The sequence below is a fragment of the Trichechus manatus genome, unplaced genomic scaffold (assembly GCF_000243295.1).
Source record: "Trichechus manatus latirostris isolate Lorelei unplaced genomic scaffold, TriManLat1.0 scaffold00005, whole genome shotgun sequence".
Taxonomy (NCBI): Eukaryota; Metazoa; Chordata; class Mammalia; order Sirenia; family Trichechidae; genus Trichechus; species Trichechus manatus.
In genome coordinates this window covers 35,153,730-35,176,534 of record NW_004443941.1, presented here as the reverse complement: position 1 = coordinate 35,176,534, position 22,805 = coordinate 35,153,730, and the positions used below count along the sequence as shown (strand labels likewise).

The window sequence follows — 22,805 nt, the reverse complement described above, 5'->3', positions numbered from 1 at the left end:
GTTGGTGGGAATGTAAAATGGTACAACCACTTTCGAAATCGATTTGGTGCTTCCTTAAAAAGCTAGAAACAGAAGTACCATATGGTCCAGCAATACCACTTCTTGGAATACATCCTAGAGAAATAAGAGCTGTCACACAAATAGATATATGCACACCCATGCTCACTTCAGCACTGTTCCCAATAGCAAAAAGATGGAAACAATCTAGGTGCCCCTCAACGGACAAATGGATAAACAAATTACGGTATATTCACACAATGAAATACTACGCAACAATAAAGAACAACGATGAATCCATGAAACATCTTAAAACACGGAGGAATCTGGAAGGCATTATGCTGAGTGAATTTAGTCAGTTGCAAAAACACAAATAGTGTATAAGATCACTATTATAAAAACTCAAGGAAAGGTTTAAACATAGAAGAAAACATTCTTTGATGGTTATGAGGGTGGGGAGGGAGGCAGAGGGGTATTCACTAACTAGATAGTAGACAAGAATTATCTTAGGTGAAGGGAAGGCCAACACACAATACAGGGGAAGTCAGCGCAACTGGACTAAACCAAAAGCTAAGAAGTTTCCTGAATACAACCAAACACTTCGAGCGACAGAGTAGCAGGGGTGGGGGCCTGGGGACCATGGTTTCAGTTGACACCTAGGTCAAGTGGCATAACAAAGTTTATTAAGAAGATATTTTGCATCCCACTTTGGTGAGTGACATCTGGGGTTTTAAAAGCTAGCGAGCAGCCATCTAAGATGGCCTGGAGGAACCCACCTGGAGCAAAGGAGAATGAAGAACACCAAAGACACAAGGAAAATATTAGCCCAAAAGACAGAAAGGGCCACATAAACCAGCGACTCCTCAGCCTGAGACCAGAAGAACTAGATGGTACCTGGCTATCACTAATGACTGCCCTGACAAGGAACACAATGGAGCGTCCCTGATGGAGCAGCAGAAAAGTGGGGTATAGTACTCAAATTCCAGTAAAAAAAAAAAAAAAAAAAAAAAAAAACCAGACTTAATGGTTTGACAGAGACTGGAGGGACCCTGGAAGACATGGCTTCCGGACTTTCTGGTAGCCCAAAAGCATTCCCGAAGCCAACTCTTCAGACAAAGATTAGAATGGACTATGGGACATAAAATGATACTTGTGAAGACTGTGCTTCTTAGCTCAAGTAGATTCATGAGACTAAATGGGCAGCTCCTGTCCAGAGGCGAGATGAGAAGGCAGAGTCAGGAGCTGGTTGAATGGACATGGGAAATCCGGGGCAGAAAGGAGGAGTGTGCTGTCACAGTACAGACAGAGTAACTAGGGTCAAATAACAATGTGTATATAAATTTCTGTATGAGAGACTAACTTGAATTGTAAACTCTCACTTAAAGCACAGTAAAAAATATGTATGTATATATTTGTAACTGAAAAAAAAAAAGCTCTCTTAGAAGTTTGTGGCAGTGATTACCCAAGCATGAAGTAATAATGTCATGGTCCAAAATGGCATCTGTGCCAGTGGGAAATGAGAAATAAATATTATAGAGTCTAAAAAGGAACAAACTGACAGATCTTAGCAAGAAGGGATGATGATGCTTGATAATGGTGAAGAGGAGGATGATGACGGTGGTGACTAACACTGATTGCCTCCTAGGTGTCAGACACTCTCCTAAATACTTTAAAGTTATCAACTCACTCAATCCTCACACCAGCCCTATAAGATAGGAATTTAGTTTATTCATCTACTTGTAGATGAATAAACTAAAGCAGAGAGGTTAAGAAACTTGCTCAAAGTCACAAAGATAGATAGTAAGTGGCCGAGGTAGGACTTAAAGCCAAGCAACAGAGCTCCAAAGCCCACACACTTAACCACCATAATAGACTTTTACATGTTTGAAGAAAGAAGAGAAAGAGTCCATGGACTAGAAGAAGCAACAAGCTTAAAAACTGAAAGAATATTTACAGTCATATATCCTCTAAGATTACAGCAAAAGATAACAGATTTGAAAACACGATTAACTGAGATAAATATATGACAGAACTCCAGTTTGATAGTTTCAATCCTTTCTGAAGTTAAAAACTTGGAAGTCTACTTGATGTAAAGACAAAACTGTTGCAATAGAAACAGAAAGCTAAAAAAAAAAAGATGAAGAAGAAGAACAGGTCTAAAAAAAGTTGGATAGAAAATACATTCCAAAACATTAAATTAAAAAAAAATCATTGCACCATCCCTCTTAACCCCCATCATGAAGAACTTTATAAAGGAAGTAAGATCACAGTCAAAGAAGAGAATCTCTAATATTTCCTTACTCCTGGCCCATAGCAATAACCGTCACATCTTGCCACTGGCCCTCTGTTCCTACATTATCTCTTGTGAATAGAATCTATGATTCTACATATATGTGGAAACAAGGTTTCATCAAGGGTTCACCCATAATAAAGCAGGCTTCACTAAGGGAACTGAAGTTCTTTCTATTGTGCATAATAGCAAGAAAAGCAATGAAAATCTGAGCTCTAGAGATATTCAGATTTACACTGTAAAGTGTATCCCACTCTAGTCTTTTACAAGCTCTTAAAATCCTTAACGCAAAAAGTCATGCCTGCTAGCTTTTCCAAGTCACTGTGAGTCCCAACATATCTTCTGATGAAAGCAAATACAAAATTATACTGTAATACCTACAATTTGTGTCATAAGGCCAAAACCATGCCTCTAAAAACTGGTCCTTCTTTTAACAGGGAGTACTTTCGCTTCTCCCTTTACTCCCATACAGCAGACCCTTTACATCAGCAAGGCCAGCTCCTGACCCTCCAGAATTGGCTTCCCCCACAGATAAGCAATCAAATGATGATGCAAGGCCACTGCCAATGATCATTCGCTGGTTAAGTAATGGTTTCCCACACAGCAACTCTGGAGTGTGGCTATAATTCCAATTTCTTCCTGAGAAAAATTACCAATTACTACATGACATGGACTTTCACTTGTTCATTCTCAGACTTTCAAAGTCATAGGTGAATAGCATAAACTGTGAATCCAAGAGTCTACCACACATTCTATGTGAGGTTTTTCATCAAAGAGGATACAGGGAATAATGAAACAACACTGAACTAGGATTCCGCAAAATCAGGTTCTAGTAGGCTCAGTCCTACTTACTAATTGCAAAAATAAAAAGGTTAAACTAGATGAAATGAGAATATTGGACCAGATGAAATGAGAAGATCTCCAGCAATGAAAGTCTGTAATTCAGAAGAAAAATGAATAAATAAAAAGTCTACAATCCATGACCTACTTGAGCTGAGGTAAGATCTAGAAAGTTAGAAATTGAGTTATAAAACACTTGTGAACAGGTAAGATAAACCTGATTGACAACTGGTCCCAAACAGTTTGTAGAGCAGCAGCCTCCACACTGCCTCTCTCAACTTCATTTTGCTGTACTTTTTTATTCTTTTCTTTCATAGGCATTGCTCAATGGCCCTCACGATTCCTGCTTCAATAAAGAATAACAGTAGGTGTTTATGTCCAATGAATTGTCCAAGTTAGAGAGTCATTACTCAGAATGTTTTATTTTTACAAAATGGAATCTCACAAATACTACATAAACAATACTATGCGCTAAGGAATGTTACTAAAGGTATTCAAGTCAAATAAGAATAAATTAACCACAATGTTGCACATCTAGATTTTTCTTCACTGTTAAGAATATACAGCATTTGAGATATTGCCATGAATATCCTACTGCCTATTATAAATAAGGATCAGCAATAAACAAAGTGTGTATTCCCAGTAAGTAACTTAAATAACTACATAATTTCTGAAGATTCATCATCTCATAATATACGTTGGTAGAGCTCTACAGGTATACTTCACTATATATAAACTGGTCTTCCATATAAATGTTAGCTTTAAAAAATTTTAAACTAATTTTTATGTTTAAAGTAATACATGCACACAGTAAAAAACTTAAACAATAAAGGGTATGCAATAAGAAGTGAAAGTATCCTTTCTCCCATATGATTCCTACCAGGTTAACTACTAACAAATGGAACTATTTTCATTATATAAGGGGGGGGGGGTGATATTCCCAGCATCTGTTTTATAGTAAAAGATAATTTTATCATGTAAATAAGCCCCTTCCCCAATTACTTGGTCATGTTTTTATATGCTATAAATGGTTTCTTAAGTAATGCATACCTGTACTGCCCCATTCTAAGTGTTGCTGTCTTGCATACTGCAAAACAAGCAGAACTGGCATCAAGGTGTTGGGCAAATAAGGTAGGAAGGTCTTTGGAACTCCTAGTTCATGAGATCATTTCAATATATATCCCTGGGCCACGTACTGTTTCCAGAGCCTCAAGATAAGACAGTTCTAAAATCAACCACTGGATATTTTTTAAGCAAATTAAATTATCTTGAATATCCCATGCCTATGTGTCATACAGATTAGAATTCATTAGGGTTGATCAATAGTTAACTTATGGTTCAATATTTTTAATTATATTTATTCTATTTAAGGTACAGCAATATAAACATGAGCACAAAAGTGTGCTATTTTCACACAGCTTGCTTGGTTACAAATATATCCAGGTTCTTAATTTGTCTCAAAGGCTTTAAACTAGCTCCATAAAGGTAAAGTCTTAAGAAAGGTTTGTCCTAGAGAGCTAGAGGTTATCAAATTTAAATTATGTTTTTCATAAGTTTGATATGAAATTAAAAAAATCCTGAAATAAGTTTTCTAATTACAAGTACTATATGAGCAAGCTATTAAAAAGACTTTTGCAAGCTACATAACAACGAAATATTTGTCGCATCATGTCACTCTTCTGCTCAAAACTTCTCACGATTTGCCATCTCAGAATAAAAACTAAAGTCCATATGATAATCTACAAAGCTTCTTCATGATCTCGCCCCCTGCTACCAATCTCATTTACCCCTTGCACACACAACTCCACCTGCACTGGTTTCCTAGCTTTTCCTCAAACACACTAACCATATCCTTTCATGCTTGCTGTTCCTCAACCTAAAACTCTCTTTCCCCAGGTATCTGCATAACTTGCTGCCTCACATCATTCAGGCTCAACTGTTGCCTAATCAGAGAGGCCTTTCCTTACTATTCTGTATAAAATAGTAACTCCCTATCCATCCTATCACTCTCTATCCTCTTTCTCCTTTCTGCCTTGTTTTTCTTCGTAGTACCCATCAGAACATGACATAGAATTATTTATTTACTGCCTGTCTTCCCCAAGTACTAAAATGCAAACACCATGAGAGTAGAAACTTCGATTTATTCAAAATGCAGCACTATAAAGAGCAACTGGCATTTAGTCTGCCACGTATTTGCTAAATGACATAACGCAGAATAGCAAAGCCTTGTGCTATATGTTTTTATACAGGTTTGCTGATTTACTCCTTAAAAAAAAAAAAAAAAACTGTAAGGAGTTACTATTATTATTCCAACTTTACCAATGATGAGATGAAGACACAAAAGATTAAATAACCTGTATGTGACATAGCTTGTAAGTGGTAAAGTCAGTCTCCTGCATCTATTAAGTGAAATCGTGCAAATGAAGTGTTTAACAAAATGCTTAGTGCATAAAACAGCTAATATTTATGGAATACTTACGTGTCAAACAATCTAAGTTCTTTAGATGTATTTAATCATTTAATACTCATATTAATTTCTAAAAAAGTGGTTACTATTATTATTATTCCTTATCAAGGCACCAACATTAACTCAACGGAAATCACATAAAAGATGCTGCCGTGAGAGAAATGGCACAAACTCCAATCTTTGCTCTTCTCAGAAAAATGTTAACATGATATAATAATGTGTTTTAAAGGTTAGCACAGGGAACCAAATCCAAACTAACTGAACTCATAAACACAGACACACATATTATTAACTGTGTATATGCTAGTTTGTAGTTCTAAAAACTAGACGCTGTAACACTCAAAGGCAAAATAATCACAATTTTTCTCACTTAAAAAACAAATCTGCCCCTCCCCAAACATCTGGTTACTGCTCCATTTGCACCATGTTATGCTTAACATATCTTTTTCATTATAAATTATCTGGATTAAAGTAGATCTTTCTAATGGTTAAAACAGAACTTATTTATACCAATTACTACTGAAATCACCAAATTTACCTAATCTAAACAGCCTCTCATTTAAAAGTCAGCTTTATTCCCGAAAATAAGTTTTCAAATTCCTTCATCTGAGGAAATAAAGTAACCAATTTCTTTAATCTAGAGTTAAACTGAAAGCCACTGGAATTATGAAAATTATTGACTATAATTTCTTTAGCTCAACACAGCATTTGGTTTTTACTTTTTAATTCAACCTGCAGATGCCCACTCTTTACTAATAATAAACGTATGAAAGATTCTGGGTAAAGACCCTTAAAACTTACGGTGCAATAATGGCTCTAGCAGGTCTTTTTGTAGACTGTACTTGTGAAAGCCAACCTTCTAGCTGTGCATTCAATTGAGGTCCTATAAAAAGAAAAGGGGAAATTGGAGTCAGCAAAGCCATGTGCTGCAGATAACTACACATGGCACAAAACCCTCACTGAACCTATTTGAGACTGAAATACCTTAATGGGCAGTGGAATCATCACTTTGGATATTAATGTTTAAACTTATCAATTACAAGGTCATATAACAAGGTACAGTACTGATTAAACAAGATTTGCTTTTATCTATTTACTTATTTATTACCATCTTTATTCAAGAGCAACATCATCATCTACAATTTGAGGCAGTGTTTAAACAAAATGAAACAGGAAGCAGAAGACTGTAAGCATGAGGAAAAAAAATAACTGAGCGAATAATATTTTTTTGAGCACCCAAACCTGCCTTAATCACTGAAATCACATCCATAGATGCAATCACTCCCGCACCCAGTGACCTTTTCTTCCAACCTACTTCAGCCCCCTACTCCTCCCATGATCTTATCAACTACCAGTAACTACATCACCTCAAAAATCTCAATTTAAAGCATCCCGCTCTCTTCACTTCTCATCTTCCCAGTTCACTTCCAGAAATTTGTTGACTCTAACAGTCCCCACCATTTTTTACATGGTCCTTCGTCTTCTCTTTTCTTCATTTCTTACCCAGCCTCAGATTTAACAATCCATCACTAGAATCACTCCCTTGTGTATAGCCTTACTCCTTTGCTCCTTTTTGCTTTCATCACAGTAAAACCCTAGATAAAGCCACCTCTACATGTAAGTTGATGTCACCACCTGAACAGCTGAGTGAAACTGAAGAGAAACACAACTATATGAAATGGTTTCGCCTTGAAATTATAACCAGAAATTTCAGCAGACCTCTAGCTATGCTATAAAATTCTACCACACTACCTTAATCAATTTGTCTTCTGATCTTTAAGACAGAGAATTGTATAACACCTCTTCCTTTCACCTTAAACCGCAAATACCTCACATTCACCACTTCTCTCATACCAGATGATCGTGTTTTATTTTTATTTTTCATTGTGCTTTAGGTGAAAGTTTACAACTCAAGTTAGTTTCTCATACAAAAATTTATAGAAACACTGTTATGTGACTCTAGTTGCTCTCCCTATAATGTGACAGCACACTCCCTCTTTCCACCCCAAATTTCCCGTGTGCATTCAACCAGCTCCTATTCCTTTCTGAATTCTCATCTCGCCTCCGGACAGGAGCTGCCCATTTAGTCTCATCTATCTACTTGAACAAACGAGCACACTCTTCACGAATATTATTTTATGTTTTATATTACATTCTAATCTTTGTCAGAAGAGTTGGCCACAGGAATGGTTTTAGTTCTGGATAAAGAGAGTCTGGGGGCCATGTCTTCTGGGGTTCCTCCAGTCTCAGTCAGACCATTAACTCTGGTCTTCCTACATGAATTTGAGTTCTGCACCCCACTTTCTTCTACTCCGTCAGGGACACTCTGTTGTGTTCCCTGTTAGAGCAGTAATTAGTGGTAGCTGGGTAACATCTAGTTCTTCTGGTCTCAGGCTGATGGAGACTCTGGTTTATATGGCTCTGTCTCTTGAGCTAATATTTTCTTTGGTGTTCTTAATTCTCCTTTGCTCCACGTGGGTTGGGGCCAATTGATGCATCTTAGATGGCAGCTTGCTAGCTTTTAAGACCCCAGATGCCACTCACCACAGTGGGATGCTGAACATGTTCTTAACAAACTTTGTTATGTCAATTAACCTAGAGGTCCACCGAAACTACAGTCCCCAAACCTCCACCCCTGCTACTCTGTCCCTCAAGTGTCTGGTTGTGTCCAGGTAACTTCTTAGCTTGTGCTGACTTCCTCTGTGTTATGCACTGTCCTTCTCTTAACCTAAGATAACTCCTGTCCGCTATCTAGTTAGTGAATTCTCCTTTCCCTCCCTCCCCACCCTCATAACCATCAAAGCATGATTTCTTCAAGTATTCAAACCTTGAGTTTTTCTAATAGTGGTCTCATATAATATTTCTCCTTTGACGACTGACTAAATTCACTCAGCATAATGCCTTCCAGATTCCTCCATGTTATAAGATGTTTCACAGATTCATCATCGTTCTTTACTGTTGCATAGTATTCCATTGTGTGAATATACCATAATTTGTTTATCCATTCGTCCGCTGATGGGTACCTAGGTTGTTTCCATCTTTTTGCTATTGTGAACAGGGCTGCAATGAACTTGGGTGTGCATACATCATTCGTGTGATGGCTCTTATTTCTCTAGGATATATTCCAGAGAGTGGGATTGCTGGACCGCACGGTACGTCTATTTCTACGTTTTTAAGGAAGCTCCAAATCGATTTCCAAAGTTTTTACATTTTACATTCCCACCAACAGTGTATAAGTATTCCAGTCTCTACACAACCTCTTCAACATTATTTCGTGTTTTCTGAATTAATGCTAGCCTTGGGGTGAGATGGTATCTCATTGTAGCTTTGATTTGCACCTCTATAATGGCTAATGATCGCGAGCATTTCCTCACGTACTGGTTAGCCACCTAAATGTCCTTCAAGTGCCTGTTAATATCCTTTGCCCATTTTTCAATTGGGTTATCTGTCTTTTCGTTGTTGACGCTTTGCAGTATGTTCTACATTTTAGAGATCAGACCCTGATCAGATATGTTGTAGCCAAAAATTTTTTCCCAGTCTGTAAGTTATCTTTTTACTCTTTTGGTGAAGTCTTTTGATGAGTGTTTAAGTGTTTGATTTTTAAGAGCTTTTAGTTATCTAGTTTCTCTTCTGCTGTTTGCGCACTGTTACTTATGGTTTGTATTCTGTTTATTCCATGTTTAGGGAACCTAGCGATGTCCCTATTTTTACTTGTATGATCTTTATCGTTTTAGACATTATATTTAGATCTTTGATCTATTTTGTGTTAGTTGTTGTGCATGGTGTGAGGTATGGTTCTTGTTTCAGTTTTATACAGATGGATATCCAGTTATGCCAACACCATTTGTTAAAGAGACTGTCTTTTCTCCACTAAATGGACTGGGACCTTTGTCAAATACCAGCTGCTCATAAATGGATGAATTTATGTCTGGATTCTCGATTCTGTTCCATTGGTCTATGTATCTGTTGTTCTACCAGTACCAGGCTTTTCTGACTACCGTGGTGGTATAATAGGTTCAAAAATCAGGTAATGTGAGGCCTCCCACTTTGTTCTTCTTCAGTAATGCTTTACTTATCTGGGGCCTCTTCCCTTTCCATATGAAGTTGGTGATTTTTTTCTCCATCTCATTAAAAAATGTCATTGCATCAGGACTGCACTGTCGTTATAGATCGCTTTGGGTATAATTGACATTTTCACAATGTTGAGTCTTCCTATCCATGAGCAAGGTATGTTTTTCAACTTAATGTAGGTCTCTTTTGGTTTCTTGCAGTAGTGTCTTGTAGTTTTCATTATATAGGCCTTTTACGTCTCTGGTTAGATTTATTACTAAATATTTTATCTTCTTGGGGGCTATTGTAAATGGTATTGATTTACTGATTTCCTCTTCGAAGTACTCTTTGTTGGTGTAAATGAAGCCAACTGATTTTTCTATGTTTATCTTGTATCCTGATACTTTGCTGAAATCTTCCATGAGTTCCAGCAGTTTTCTTGTGGATTCTTTGGGGTTTTCTGTGTATAAGATCGTATAATCAGCAAACAGGGGTACGTTTACTTCTTCCTTACCAATATGGACGTCTTTTATTTCTTTTTCTCGCCTTACTGCTCTGGCTAGGACCTCCAGCACAATGTTGAATAAGAGTGGTGATAAAGGGCATCCTTGTCTGGTTCCCTTTCTCAAGGGGAATGCTTTCAGACTCTCTCCATTTAGGATGATGGTGGCTGTTGGCTTTGTAAAAATGCTGTTTATTATGTCAAGGAATTTCCCTTCTATTCCTATTCTGCTGAGAGTTTTTATCATGAATGGATGTTGGACTTTGTCAAATGCCTTTTCTGCATCAATTAATAATATCATGTAGTTCTTATCCTTTTTTTTATTTATGTGATGGATTACACTGTTTTTCTAACGATGAACCATACATACCTGATATGAATCTCACTTGGTCATGGTGAATTATTTTTTTGATACGTTGTTGAATTCTACTGGCTAGAATTTTGTTGAGAATTTTTGCATCTATGTTAATGAAGGATATTGGTCTATAATTTTCTTGTTTTGTGGTGTCTTTACCTGGTTTTGGTATCAGGGTTATGCTGGCTTCACAGAATGAGTTTGGGAGTATTCCATCCTTTTCTATGCTCTGAAATACTTTTAGTAGTAGTGGTGTTAACTTTTCTCTGAAAGTTTGATAGAATTCTCCAGTGAAACCGTCAGGGCCAAGGCTTTTTTTTGGTTGGGAGTTTTTAAATTACCTCATCAGCCTCTTCTTTTGTTATAGGTTTATTTAGTAGTTCTAACTCTGTTTGTGTTAGTTTAGGTAGGTAGTGTGTTTCTAGAAATTTCTCCATTCCCTCTAGGGTTTCAAATTTGTTGGAGTACAATTCTTCATAGTATTGTTATGATCCTTTAAACTTCAGTTGCGTCTGTTATGATATCGCCCATCTCATTTCTCATTTGGGTTATTTGCTACCTCTCCTGTTTTTCTTTTGTCGGTTTGTCCACTGGTTTATTGACTTTGTTGATCTTTTCAAAAAACCAGCTATTGGTCTTGTTAACTCTTTCCATTGTTTTTCTTTTCTCTATTTCATTTATTTCTGCTCTAATTTTCATTATTTCCTTTGTTCTGGGCCCGAGGGCTCCTTTTGCTCCTCTCTATTTGTTTGAGTTGTAGGGTTAATGTTTTCATTTCAGTCGTTTCTTCTTTTTGGATGTGTGCATTTATTGCTATTATTTGACCTCTGAGCACTGCTTTTGCTGTGTCCCAAAGGTTCTAATAGGATGTATTTTCATTCTCAATTGTTTCTGTGAGTTTCTTTATTCCAACCTTAATTTCTTCTATAACTCAGTAGTTTTTGAGCAAGGTGTTCAGTTTCCATGTATTTGATTTTTTTTCCTAGTTTTTTCTGTTACTGATTTCTACTTTTATGGCGTTATGCTCAGAAACACCAAAAAAAACCAAACTCATTGCCATCATGTTGATTCCGACTCATAGTGACCCTATAGGACAGACTAGAACTGCCCCATACGGTTTCCAAGGAGTACTTGGTGGATTCAAACTGCCTACCTTTTTGGTTAGCAGCCGTAGCTCTTAACTACTATGCCACCAGGGTTTCCATGGTCCGAAAAGATGCTTCGTAATACTTCGATGTTCTGCATTCTGTTAAGGCTCGCTTTGTAGCCTAATATGCGGTCTATATTGAAGAATGTTCCATGTGTACTGGAAAAGAAAGGTATACTTGGCTGCTGTTAGGTGGAGTGTTCTGTATGTCTATGTGATCAAGTTGGTTGATTGTAACATTTTGATCTTCTGTGTCTTCCTGAGCTTCTTTCTAGATGTTCTGCTCTTTATCGAAAGTGGTTATGTTGAAGTCTCCTGCTATTTTTGTGGAGCTCTCTATTTCACTTTACAGTGCTGTTAAGAGTTTCTTTTATGTATTCTGGAGCCCTGTCGTTTGTTATGCATTATGTCCTCCTGGTGTACTGACCCTTTAATCATTATATAGCGGCCTTCCTTATGCTTTGTGGTGGATTTTGCTTTAAAGTCTATTTTGTCAGAGATTAATATTGTCACTCCTGCTCTTTTCTGAGTGTTGTTTACTGTCATGGATTGAATTGTGTCCCCTCAAAAATGTGTGTAGCAATTCGGCTAGGCCATGATTCCCAGTGCTGTAACACCACCCAAAGCCAGGTCACATCCCTGATCCAATGTAAAGGGAGTTTCCCTGGGATGTGGCCTGCACCACCTTTTATCTCTTATAAGAGATAAAAGGAAAGGGAAAAAAGTGGAGAATGGGGGACCTCATACCACCAAGAAAGCAGTGCCAAGAGCAGAGCACATCCTTTGGACCTGAGGTTCCTGTGCAGAGAAGCTCCTAGTCCCAGAGAAGACTGATGAAGATGAGGACCTTCCTCCAGAGCCAACAGAGAGAAAGCCTTCTCCTGGAGCTGATGCCCTGAATTTGGACTTAAAGCCCATTAGACTGTGAGAAAATATATTTCTCTTTGTTAAAGCCATTCACTAGTGGTATTTCTGTTGGAGCAGCACTAGATGACTAAGACAGAATTGGTTACCGAGAGAGTGGGGTGCTCCGCTAACAGATACCTAAAATGTGGAAGCGGTTTTGAAACTGTGAATGGATAAAGGAGCGGCAGTGGCAGAGAACCAGCAACAACAGAGAACCTGCAGCAGCAGAGAAGGGGCAGTAGCAGAGAACCAACAGCAGCAGAACCAGGAGACAAGCGTGAGATGGCGCTGGAGCTGACCCACAGAGCGCTAAGAGCTGCGTGCCTGTGCACAAGAAACTTCCTGGCAGAGTGAGGTGCCTCCGGGCACTTACCGGTGGAGCTACAGAGCTTTTGAACACTTGCCCCAGCAGGGCAGATGCAAGCATTGAGGCCGGAGCATTGACAGGCCACAGGAAACAGAAGCAGAAGCTGAAGAGACAAGGGACACAAGATGCCAAGCTTCCTCAGTCTCAAAAGGTATGGCACGACCTCAGGGGTTTCTAAGGGTGGAGCCATGGCCTGCGGTGCTTCTAAGGGTGGAGTCACCACTCAGATGGACTGGGAGAATGGTGCTCCTAAAGCCAAGGGAGCAGAGTTGCTGTCCCAGGGGGCCTGGAAGGCAGAGCTGAAGCCCAGGGCCAAGGGGCTTCCACTCAGAATCTGGAGACTGTGGCTGATACCTAGAGTCTGGAGGGCAGGGCCATTGTGTAAACTGTCTCAGAGAACAGAGGTTTATTTTCAAAGCCTTGAAGGCTTATGTAATGTGTTCTCCTGACTTCCTTTAGTGCCTGTTATCCCTTCTCTCCCTCCAGTTTCTCCCATTTGTTATGAAAATGTCTAGCTTGTGCCCGTTCTGCCATTATACCTTTGGAAGTAGATAACTTACATTCTAGATTTCACAGATGAAGAGGAATTTTCAGATTTTTGACTTGGAGTCAACACTTCTGCTATGATATGATGAGACGAATATGTTTTGCATGTTGCAAAGATGTGATTTTTGGGGGGCCTAAAGGGTAGAATGTCATGGATTGAATTGTGTCCCCCAAAAAATGTGTTCATCAATTTGGCTAGGTCATGATTCCCAGTGTTGTAACACCACCCTAACCCAGGTCACATCCCTAATCCAATGTAAAGGGAGTTTCCCTGGGGTGTGGTCTGTACCACCTTTTATCTCTCGTAAGAGATAAAAGGAAAGGGAAGCAAGTGGAGAGTGGGGGACCTCATACCACCAAGAAAGCGGTGCCAGGAGCAGAGCACGTCCTTTGGACCTGAGGTTCCTGAGCAGAGATGCTCCTAGTCCAGGGGAAGATTGATGACAAGGACCTTCCTCCAGAGCCAACAGACAGAAAGCCTTCCCCTGGAGTTGATGCCCTGAATTTGGACTTGAAGCCTACTAGACTGTGAGAAAATAAATTTCTCTTTGTTAAAGCCGTCCACTTGTGGTATATCTGTTGGAACAGCACTGGATGACTAAGACATTTTACATACTTTTTTCCATCCTTTGAGTTTCAGTTTGTTTGTGTGTTTGAATCTAAGGTGTGTGTTGTAGGCAGAATACACACGAATAGTGTTTTTTTATCCATTCTGCCACTCTCTGTCTCTTTATTGGTGCATTTAGTCCACTGACATGCAGTGTAATTATTGATAGGTATGAGTTTAGTACTCCACAAGAATAGAGAACAATGGATGAATTTGTGAAACATCTCACAACATGGATGAATCTGGAGAACATCATGCTGAGTGGAATACATCAATCACAAAAGGAAAGACACTGTATGAGACCACTATTATAAAAACTCAAGCAAAGGTTAACACACAGAAAGAAACAATCTTTGATAGTTATGACGGGGGAGAGACGGGGAGGGAAAAACACTAAGTAGACACTAAATACGTGGTAACTTTGGTAAAGGGAAATACAGTACACAATAATGGGTAAGCCAGCACAACCTGACCAAGGCAAGGTCATGGAAGCTTCACAGACACATCCAAACTCCCTGAGGGACCGAATTACTGGGCTGAGGACTGGGGATCATGGTCTCAGGGACATCTAGCTCAACTGGCATAACAGAGCTTATAAAGAAAATGTTATTTGGTGAGTAGCGTCTAGGGTCTTAAAAGCTTGTGAGCGGCCATCTAAGATATTTCATTCATCCCACACCGTCTGGATCAAGGGAGAATGAAGAAAGCCAAAGACACAAGGGAAAGATTCATCCAAAAGACTAACAGACCACAAGTACCACAGCCTCCACTAGACGGAGTCCAGCACAACTAGATGGTGCCTGGATATCACCACCAACTCTTCTGACAGGGATCACAACAGAAGGTACCAGACAGAGCTGGAGATAAATGCAGAACAAAATTTCAACTCACAAAAAAAGACTAGACTTACTGGCTTGACAGAGAGTGGAGAAATCCTGAGAGTATGGCCCCCAGACACCCTTTTAACTCAGTACTGAAGTCACTCCTGAAGTTTACCCTTCAGCCAAAGATTAGACAAAATAAGCTAAATGGGCACACCAATCCAAGCACAAGGACAAGAAGGCAGGAGGGGACAGGAAAGCTCGTAATGGAAAACCAAAGGTAGAGAAGGGGAGAGTGTTGACAAGTCGTGGGGTTGGCAACCAATGTTATGAAACTATACGCGTATTAATTGTTTAGTGAGAAATTAACCTGTTCTGTAAACCTTCATCTAAAGCACAATTAAAAAAGGAGAAAGAAAGCAAAAGGTCATTTAAAAGACAAGAAAGAAATAACCCAAATGGATGTCAGAAGAGATTCTGAAACTTGCTCTTGAATACAGAGTAGCTAAAACAAATGGAAAAAATGATGAAGTAAAAGAGCTGAACAGAAGAATTCAAAGGGCTGCTTGAGAAGACAAAGTAAAACATTATAATGAAATATGCAAAGACCAGGAGTTAGAAAACCAAAAGAGAAGAACACGCTCAGCACTTCTCAAGATGAAAGAACTGAAGAAAAAATTCAAGATTCGAGTTGCAATTTTGCATAAGCATGTAAGAAGGTGCTCGACATCTTAAGTTTTTAGGGAATCACGAATTAAAACAACGATGTGATACACACCTATGAGAATGGCTAAAATCTAAAACACTAATAACATCAAATGCTGGCTAAGACGGGGAACAAACAAGAACTCTCATTCACTGCTAGTGAGAATGCAAAATGGTACAGCCACTATGGAAGACAGTTTGTCAGTGTATTACAAAGGTAAACATAGTCTTACCACATCATGTTATACAAAATTAGGCTTCAGGCATTTACACAAAGAAGTTGAAAACTTATGCTCACACAGAAACTTGCATACAAATGTTTATAGCAGGACTATTCATAATTGCCAAAAACTGGAGGCAACCAAGATGTCCTTGAATAGGTTAATGGATAAAGAAACCACAGTACGTTTATACAATGAAGTATTGATCAGCAATAAGAAAAAAAGGGGCTTTCAAGCTATGAAAACAACATGAAGGAATATTAAATTTATATAGCTAAGTGAAAGAAGCGAATCTAAAAAGGCTATATACTGTATGATTCCAACTATACGACAATATGTAAAAGGCAAAACTACAGAGACAGTAAAAAGATCAGTAGTTGAAATCTGAAGGGGGGGACAGAGGACGGTGAGGAAGAAGGATGAACAGGTGTAACACAGGGCATTTTTAGGGCAGTGAAACTACTGTATATTATACTGTAATTGGGGATATATGACCTTAAATTAAGCATTTGTGAAAACTCACAAAACTATACAATACAAAGAGTGAACTAAAGGTAAACTATGGTTAATAATAATGTACCAATATTGGTTCATCAACTGCAACAAATGTACTACATCAATGCAAGATGTTAATAATCGGAGAAACTATGGGGAGAGGGAGAGAGAGGATCTGAGAACTCTCAGTATTGTCTGCTCAATTTTTCTGTAAACTTAAAACTGCTCTAAAAAAATTAAATCTATTAATTTAAAACTTTCTAACTCAAGAAGAAATAAATCTGAACATACCTATAACAAGGAATTGAATTAGTAAACAAAAGCCTCCCAACAAAGGAAAATCCAGAACCAGATGGCTTCACTGGTAAATTCTACCAATAATTAAAAGAAAAATTAACACCAATTGCTCTCAAAAACCAGAAAAGGAGGAAATACTTCTTAAAGGATTGTAGGAGGCAAGCATTACCCTGATACCAAAGTCAGGCAAAGATATCTACAAGAAAATAAAACTACAGACCAATATTCCTTCTGAATAAAGATGTAAAAATCCTCTACAAAATACTAGCAAACCAAATCCAGCAGCATATGTAAAGGATTATACACTATGCTGCTGTTGTTGTTACGTGCTGTGAAGTCCATTCTAACTCATAGTGACTCTACAGGACAGAGCACAACTGCCCCATAGGGTCTCCTAGGCTGTAATCTTTACGGGATGGAGCCCTGGTGGCAGAGTAGTTAAGGACTTGGCTGCTAACTGAAAAGTCCTTAGTTTAAACTCACCAGATGCTCTGAGTGAGAAAGACGTGGCAGTTTGCTTCCATAAAGATTATAGCCTTGGAACCCTGAGGCGGGGCCAAGATGGTGGAATAGTCAGACACTTCCTGTGGTCCCTCTTACAACAAAGACCCAGAAAAACAAGTGTATCGATTATATATGACAATCTAGAAGCCCTGAACATCAAACACGAAGTTGAGGAGTTGAACAGAGCGGCAGGGGGAGGGAGAGACAGTTCAGAAGCAGCAAAGAAGTGCCAGACCTGACCTAGCCAGCACCCTGCAGGCTGGACTGTTTGGCACATGCAGGAGAAATCAAGCGGCGGAGAGTTTGCACAAGCCTCCAGAACCATGGGGAAGCGGCACGGGATCTGAAAAAGCTAAGGGCAAGCCTTGAACCCACCACACGGTATCAAAATAACCCTTTCCCCTTTGGGACTTACATAACAGAGAAGTGTCTCTCTTCACCTAACCTGCCCTCTCCGCAGTCTGCTCCAGTGCCGGTACGGCAGTGTTCAGCAGTTATCGTGACCCACCCCAGGCCAGAAGTGGGACCCACTGCGCTCAAGCCAGTCTCCCGGCTTTGTGGAGGGAACAAATAACAAACAAAAAAAACAAACTGCCAGCTACCCTAAGCTGGGAGCTCAAACAATTGCACCCAAACCAGTCTCGTGGCTTTAAAAATTTACCACACCCCCTAAGCCGGGAACTCAGGGCAGGTACTGCCCCTTTGCCTAGGCACAGGAATAAGGGGTCCACGGACTTTGAATGGCTTTCACCCCTGTACCTAGACCTGTGTGGGCCCATTCGACACCGAAGCCCCTCATTAGCACAGAATAACAGGGTATATACCTGAAGCATATTTTCAATTGCAACAGCTTAGGGGGAGTGGCAGATTCATGACATTTGACACCACCCTGCTCATTAAGCAGGGTCCTCACCCATCCACATCAGGGAACAGAGGACTGGTGGCTTCACCCATCCCACCTAGCCATCCACGACGGGGGTCCAAAAATAACTGATGTCTCCCAGTCCTTACAGCTAACATCATTAGGTGCTAAAAGTCCGGGTGCAAAACCCACCCATCTATGTGCTGTAGGGGAGAGGGACACACCTTCAATCTAGGCACTCAGGGGTAGCCATCAACTAGCTCAGCACATAACTCCCTACTACAGCCAGATACCTGTGCCTACTCCAGTCACCCCTATGTAGCCCTGCTCGTCCAGCACTGTAGGTGAGAGCTGTACCACACAGTCGGTGACCAATGACCTGGACACTTGAACTGAATCCACACAAGAAAAGTAAACAGATTCCTGGGCTCACACACCTAGTGGCAGCTCTAACCACCTAGTGTCAGGACATGAGAGCTTCAAAGATGCCAATAACCAAAGTAGCTTGCACACCAAGCCTACCTGGGCACATCAAAACAAAATGAAACAAAAAGCCAGGACACAGTAAGCAAACATACAATAAATAAATATAATAACTTACTGATGGCTCAGAGACAACAGTCCATATCATATCACATAAAGAAGCAGACCATGACAGCTCCAGCAAGCAACCAAAATAAACAACCAAGAAATCTCCTGGAGAAGAGAAGGTTTTGGAATTACCAAAGTTAGAATTCAAAAGATTAATACACAGAGCTCTTCAAGACATTAGGAAGGAGATCAGGCAAAATTCAGACCAAGCCCAGGAATACAAAGACACAGCAAAACAGGAATTTAGGAAAGCTATACACGAGCAGAATCACAAATTTAACAGGCTGCTGAAATCTACAGAGAGAGAGCAAACAGAAATCCAAACGATTAACAGTAAAGAACTAGACACTGGTCTCACTCCATCGGGAGCAAGGGAGAATTAAGAAAACTAAAGACACAAGGGAAAGATTAGACCAAAGGACTAACGGATCACAATTATCATAGCCTCCACCAGACTGAGTCCAGCACAACTAGACGGTGCCCGGATACCACCACTAACAGCTCGGACACGGATCACACTAGAGGGTCTCGGACAGAGCTGGAGAAAAATGTAGAACAAAATTCTAACTCACAAAAAAAGATCAGACTTACTGGCCTGACAGAGACTGGAAAAAAAACACAAGTGTATGGGCCCTCAGTACCTTTTTAGCTTAGTAATGAATTCACTCCTGAGAGTCACCCTTCAGCCAAAGATTAGACAGGTTCATAAAAGAAAATAAGACTAAAGGGGCACACCAGCCCAGGGGCAATGACTAAAAGGCAGGAGGTGGCAGGATAGCTGGTAATAGGGAACCTAACATCAAGAAGGGAGAATGCTGACATGTCGTGGGGTTGGTAACCAATGTTACAAAACAATATGTGTATTAACTGTTTAATGAGAAGCTGGTTTGTTCTGTAAACCTTCATCTAAAGTACAATAATAAAAAATAAATGAAAAAAAATTCAGAATTAGACAACTCAACAGAAAGTCATAGGAGGAGAACTGAGGCAATGGAAGTCAGAATTAGTGAGACCGAAGATAAAGCACCTGACACCAATTTATTTGAGGAAAAATCAGATGAAATAATTTTAAAAAATAAAGAAATCCTAAGAATTATGTGGGACTCTATCAAGAAGAATAAGCTATGAGGGATTGGAGTACCAGAACAGGGGGTTATAACACAAAATACACAGAGAATTGTTGAAAATTTGTTGGCAGAAAACTTCCCTGACATCAGGAAAGACAAAAAGATAGCTATACAAGATGCTCATCGAACCCCACACAGGGGAGAACCAAAAAAAAAGTCACCAAAATATATCATAATCAAACTTGCCAAAACTAAAGATAAAGAGACAATTGTAAGAGTGGCTAGAGTCATCTACAAAGGAGAGTCAATAAGACTGAGCTCGGAGTACTCAGCAGAAACCATGCAGGCAAGAAGGCAAGGGGATGACATGTATTGCCAGCCAACAATTATATATCCAGCAAAACTGTCTCTCAAATATGAAGGCAAAATTAGGGCATTTCCAGATAAACAGAAGTTTAGGCAATTTGCAAAAACCAAACCAAAATTACAAGAATCACTAGAGGGAATTCTACAACTAGAAAATCAATAATATTAGATAACAACCTAAGACTAGAAAACAGGACAGAACAACCAGATACCAACCGAGATAGGGAAGTTACAAAAAGAAGTCAAAGCTAAAACACTGAAACTAGGGAAACAGGGACATCAACAGGTAAAAGCCGACAACATTAAAACAAAAAAGATGGACTAAACAGTGTAGTCACAGAACTTTCATATGGAGAAGAAGTTAAGGTGATATCAATACTGGAAGAATGTAATCGATGTCACTGAATTGTACGTGCAGAAATTTTTGAAATGGTGTATCTTTGGCTATGTATATTTTCACCCAAAAAAAACCAAAAAAACCAAACGACCTCCAAAGTTGAGAAGGGAGAGTGTTGACATGTTGTGGGGTTGTTAACCAATGTCATAAAACAATAAGTGTACTGACTGTTTAATGAGAAACTATTTGTTATGTAAACCTTCATCTAAAGTACAATTAAAAAAAGAAATAAAAATTCATTGAATTTAGAAAAATAGAGGTGAATTTTAAGGAAAACACAAAGGAAACTAACAAATCTACCCATCAAAATAAAAGAAAAGAAAAACATAGAGACTCAGCAAATACAAAATCCATTACAATGACAAAGATGAAAAGAAAATACACGAAGAAAAATGACTCAGCACAGGAAATTAAGTGGAACAAAAAAAATGCCAACACCACAAAAAAAAAATCAAAATGACAGCAATAAACTCATAACCTTTCAATAACTACACTGAATGTAAATGGACTAACTGTACCAATAAAGAGACAGAGTGCCAGAATGGATTAAAAAGAAAATGATCCATCTATATGCTTTCCACAACAGACACATCTTAGACTGAAAGACACAAATTAAAACTCAAAGGATGGAAAAAAACAGATCAAGCAAACAACAACACAAAAAGAACAGGAATGGCAATATAATCTCCGACAAAATAGACATTAAAGCAAAATCCACCACAAAGGATAAGGAAAAACACTACGACCACGATTAAAAGGGTCAATGCACCAGAAGGACACAATGATAATAAATACATACACATCCAAAGACAGGGCTCCAAAACACAAAAAACAAACTCTAACAGAACTGAAAAGAGAAATAGACAGCTCCACAACAACAGTAGGAGACTTCAACACACCACTTACAGTGAAGGACAGACCATCTAGAAAGAAGCTCAACAAAGACATGAAGATTTAAATGCCACAATCAACCAATTTGATTTCATAGGCATATACAGAACACTCCACCCAACAGCACCCAAGTATACTGTCTTTTCCAATGCACAGAGAACATTCTCCAGAAGAGACCACATCTTAGACCATAAAGTAAGCCTTAACAGAATCCAAAACACCAAAATATTAGAAAGCATCTTTTCTGACCCTAAAGCCATGAAAGTAGAAATCAATACCAGAAAAGGCAAGGAAAAAAATCAAATACATGGAAACTGAACAACACCTTGCTCAAGAACCACCTGGTTATAAAAGAAATCAAGGATAGAATAAAGAAATTCATAGAATCAAATGAGAATGAAAACACATCCTACCAGAACCTCTGGGACACAGCAAAAGCAGTACTCTGACGTCAAATTATAGCAATAAATGCGCACATCCAAAAAGAAGAAAGGGCCAAAATCAAAACATTAACCCTACAACTCAAGCAAACAGAGAGTAGCAAAAGAAGCCCACAGGTGCCAGAAGGATGGAAATTAATAAAAATTAGAGCACAAATAAATGAAATAGAGAATAGAAAAGTAACTGAAAGAGTCAAGAAGACCAAAAGTTGGTTCTTTGAAAAGATCACCAAAATCAACAAACCTATGGCCCATCTGACAAAAGAAAAACAGGACAGAAAGCAAATAACCCGAATAACAAACAAGATGGGTAATATCACAAGAGATCCCACTGAAATGAAAAGTATCATAACAGAAGACTATGAAAAATTGTACTCCAACTAATTTGAAAACCTAGAGGAAATGGACAAATTTCTAGAAACACACTACCTACCTAAACTAACACAAACCAAGGTAGAAAAGCTAAATAAACTCGTAACAGAAGAAACTGAAGAATTAAAAAAGAAAAAAACAAAAAAAAACTCCCGACAAAAAAAGGGCCACCCCAGATGGCTTCACTGGAGAATTCTACTGAACTTTTAGAGAAGAGTTAACACCACTACTACTAAAGGTATTTCAGAGCATAGAAAAGGATGGAATACTCCCAAAGCCATTCTGTGAAGTCAGCATAACCCTGATACAAAAGCCAGGCAAAACACCACAAAGAGAAAATTACAGACCAATATCCCTCATTAACATAGATGCAAAAATCCTCAACAAAATTCTATCCAATAGAATTCAACAGCATATCAAAAAAATAATGCATCATGACCAAGTGGGAGTCATACCAGGTATGCAGGGATGGTTCAGCATTAGAAAATCAATCAATATAATCCATCATATAAATAAAACAAAAGATAAGAATCACATGATCTTACCAACTGATGCAGAAAAGGCATCTGACAAAGTCTAACACCCATTCAGGATAAAAACTCTCAGCAGAATAGGAATAGAAGGGAAATTCCTCAACATAATCAAGGGAATTTATACAAAGCCAACAGCCAACATCATCCTAAATGGAGAGAGTCTGAAAGC

The 22,805-nt window shown here is 38.9% G+C and overlaps 1 protein-coding gene across 3 annotated transcripts in view; it reads right to left on the bottom strand.

Annotated features, from left to right (window-relative positions):
- Positions 1 to 22,805, bottom strand: part of MEMO1 (mediator of cell motility 1) — a 127,805-nt gene that overhangs the window by 74,416 nt on the left and 30,584 nt on the right. For all 3 annotated transcript variants that reach the window (XM_004369580.3, XM_004369579.2, XM_023736378.1), the window contains one exon: positions 6,396 to 6,477. In XM_004369580.3, coding sequence (XP_004369637.1) covers positions 6,396 to 6,477 — 82 coding nt within the window. The remainder of the gene's footprint in view (positions 1 to 6,395; positions 6,478 to 22,805) is intronic.